Source organism: Coenobita brevimanus, chromosome 70 (assembly GCF_032717465.1).
Source record: "Coenobita brevimanus isolate Jiangsu-jjx chromosome 70, ASM3271746v2, whole genome shotgun sequence".
Lineage (NCBI taxonomy): Eukaryota > Metazoa > Arthropoda > Malacostraca > Decapoda > Coenobitidae > Coenobita > Coenobita brevimanus.
This window is the reverse complement of record NC_137023.1, coordinates 58247611-58250770: the sequence shown is the minus strand read 5'-3', so window position 1 is coordinate 58250770 and position 3160 is coordinate 58247611. Positions and strand designations below refer to the sequence as shown.

Here is a 3160-nt window from a genome sequence, read left to right as displayed (position 1 = left end):
GGTACGGTAGGGTAAGGTACGGTAGTGTAAGGGAAGGGAAGGCAAGGCAAGGGAAGGGAAGGTATGATATGGGATGCTATGGTATGGGAAGGGAAGGGAAGGAATAGTTATTATGCTGGGCTAGGCTAGGCTAGGTCGGGTAAGGTAAGATACGGTAAGGTAAGGTATGATCAGATTAGATAAGGTAAGGTAAGGTTAAGCCTCAGAGACGAACGTTGTCATGAACTGGAAGATAAGAACCTTGAATCCAAATACAGTATTAGACCTTAAGAAATTCATGAAAGAGTATGGGTTCCTGAAAATTTCAAGAATGATCCTTACCTTCTTCACGTACTGTACCTGGTGGCCTTGTAGAATGATACAGTCTGAAGCTGTAAGACAGGAATCCTACTTATATAATAATAATAATAATAATAGGTAAACCATACATTAATAACACGCAAGCCATGCACTTCCTCCTAAACTATCGCATAACCTAAGCATCATATGACTTACCCGTTTTTGAGAATGATGGAGTTTTGAGACAGAACACCACAGTGAAATCTTACTAAAGGACTTACTTTGCATAGTTTCCTCCATAACTCCTCTTCACTCTTACAAGTAATCAAGCACATTGCGTACGCTATCTCTCCATTCCTTACTTGCATAATTACGAAACTTTTACATCATACAAAAACAAATGTTAGTTCACAAGAATGTATCACTGGATTAGCGACTGCTCACTGTTTCGTTATGTATGGTAATGATATGGATCAGTATCTATGCCCATCACTGTACCTGTTCGTCTATGAAAACGAGATAGTCTTGAAACAGAAGAAATGAAAAGACAAAACCAAAAAGATTTATAAAAATGTACAGGTCCCTATAGAATACACTTAACTCACCTGTTGGTCTTAGAGAAGGATGTTGTCTTGAGCTTCATGGGTCTAAAATTTGGCGAGGTGGGCAGAGCTGGTGATACGCCTGGCGCGATGAAGGTGTCATGGCGAGGCAGAGGTCTGGGCACTATGCGTTGCTCCGTCTGAGGCGTGCTGGGGGCTGATTTGGCCGTGCCGGGTCTGTAAGGGAGAAAAGAAGGGAAGGCTTAGTGTTAACACCTACCGACTGCACGTGGGTCATTAAGGGAATTTGGTGGGGGTTTAGACAGGTCACAGGGGAACAGGTGTCACGGCAAGGATGGGGCAGGCGAGGTACGATGCGCTGCTCTGTCCGAGGCGTGCTGGAGCCTAATTTGGCCGTGCTAGATCTACAAAGGTTGAGCGTAAGGGTTAGACAGATAAACAGATAGATCGATAGATGGACAGACGGACAGAATGATAAACAGATTCATTTTTTTCATACATTGCCAGACGCCATGTATCCCAAACGGGGTGGCCAAGGGCTTACAGTTACTTGTTTTACAGGGAGGGGCACTAATCCTCCACCAACCCCACTTGACACGTAGGGAGAATAAACAGATACACGGCGAAATTAGAGGGGGGTAGGGTGTAATGGCGAGGTAGGAGCCGGGGCGCAGGCGTTGTTCTGTCTCAGGTTCTGCTGGAGGTGGACTAAGTCGTGTAAAGTTGCGAGAGGAGAGAGGGTTAGAGAGGTTGACGATGAGACAGAATGAGACTGGGGAAAAAAATAAGAGGATTCAGGCGTCGAAGGTGAGAGAGACAAAGAGAAACTTGGTTACGAACACCGAGGATGAGAAACAAAAAAGGAAAAAAAAAAAAAAGAGGGTGAGTTAGAGGCGTAGAAGGGGACAGTGAAAGAAAGATAGGAAGAGGGGGGGCGGGGTTAGAAATGCCGAGAAAAAGAAAAAGGCAGACGAAGAGACAGGCGTGGGGAGGAAATGAGGGGAAGTGGACGCATAGCTACAGAAACGTTTAAGAGCACACGAAGGACAAGCGAAGGACGAACACTTGGGTCAAGTTAATGTGAAAGAACTATAGTATTATAGGGGCACGAGATGAAAATAAAAGACCAAAACAATAGCTGAATAAGAGTCAACAACATCCCGAATCACGAAGGGTCGGATGATTGAAAACACCTGAGTCACTGATAACTGGAGGGCAGGGAATGCGTCAGCCACCTCTATATATCTATTTATCTATCCATCAGCAAGTCTTTATCTATTCATCTGAGTCACGGAGGGAAGGGACAGGCAGTTGAGGAAAACACATGAGTCATGGATAATTGCGGGGAAAGGAATTACGCCACTTAGTTTTTATCTAATTATCTATCACTCGCGTACAAATAACCCCAAAGAAGAAGGAGGTGGCATTATTACGTGTTATAAGCTATCAATATAACGCAACACGCCTAATCCCTGTACACATCACATAAATGCCTCCAAGTTCATATAAATATTATATACGTCCTCCAGGCTCCTCTGTCAGAAATAGCCATCACTTCTATCCACCATGCCAGGCAGCTCTCTCTCGTACACCAGGTAGTCTTTCATTTAATCCTTCCAGCTTGTTCAATGCCCTCCTCGCATACTTTCCATAAACTTCGTCCCTACTCTTTTTTTTATTCTTTAATTCTCCCCTCCTCACAGATATGCATTATTTCAACACTCACAAAATTCTATGGACTTGCTCTATGCATATGTACTGCTGATTCAATATTTTCATCATCTTTACCGATATTATTGTAACACCATGAAATAGCATTAGTTATTTTCGGACACCCAGTTTACATATATACAAAAATACTACCTAAATACAAAACGCTTTACAACACAACAGCTTGGTATGACGACAGAGTGTGCCTATTCGTTGTGGTTTTCCTGGAAAATACAAATTCATAATCATTTTGTTTTTTTCTTATACATACACACACCCACACATGCACACACATAATGCTCAACCAATATTACAGACGCACATACACAACACAGAAGTCCCCCCCCCCACTCTCTCTCTCACACACACGCATACACACACACACAGCCGCAGTAGCTATATATATTTCCCAAGGGTACTGTACTCCTTACCCTTCCATAGCAGCGATCAATGCTACACATACTGGAAAGTGCTGTGTGTGTGTGTGTGTGTGTGTGTGTGTGTGTGTGTGTGTGTGTGTGTGTGTGTGTGTGTGTGTGTGTGTGTTTAGAGACCAAGACTAGGTTCAAAAAGTCCAGAACATTATAGGACAGCAGACCAACCCACGT

At 43.4% G+C, this 3160-nt stretch overlaps 1 protein-coding gene across 1 annotated transcript in view; it reads right to left on the bottom strand.

The window, feature by feature from the left end:
* Positions 1-880: 880 nt before the first annotated feature.
* The window catches only part of LOC145406303 (uncharacterized), a 98179-nt gene continuing 95899 nt past the window's right edge, over positions 881-3160 (bottom strand). Inside the window, exon 4 of the mRNA XM_080277464.1 lies at positions 881-1058. Within this exon, the coding sequence (XP_080133590.1) occupies positions 881-1058 (178 nt within the window). The remainder of the gene's footprint in view (positions 1059-3160) is intronic.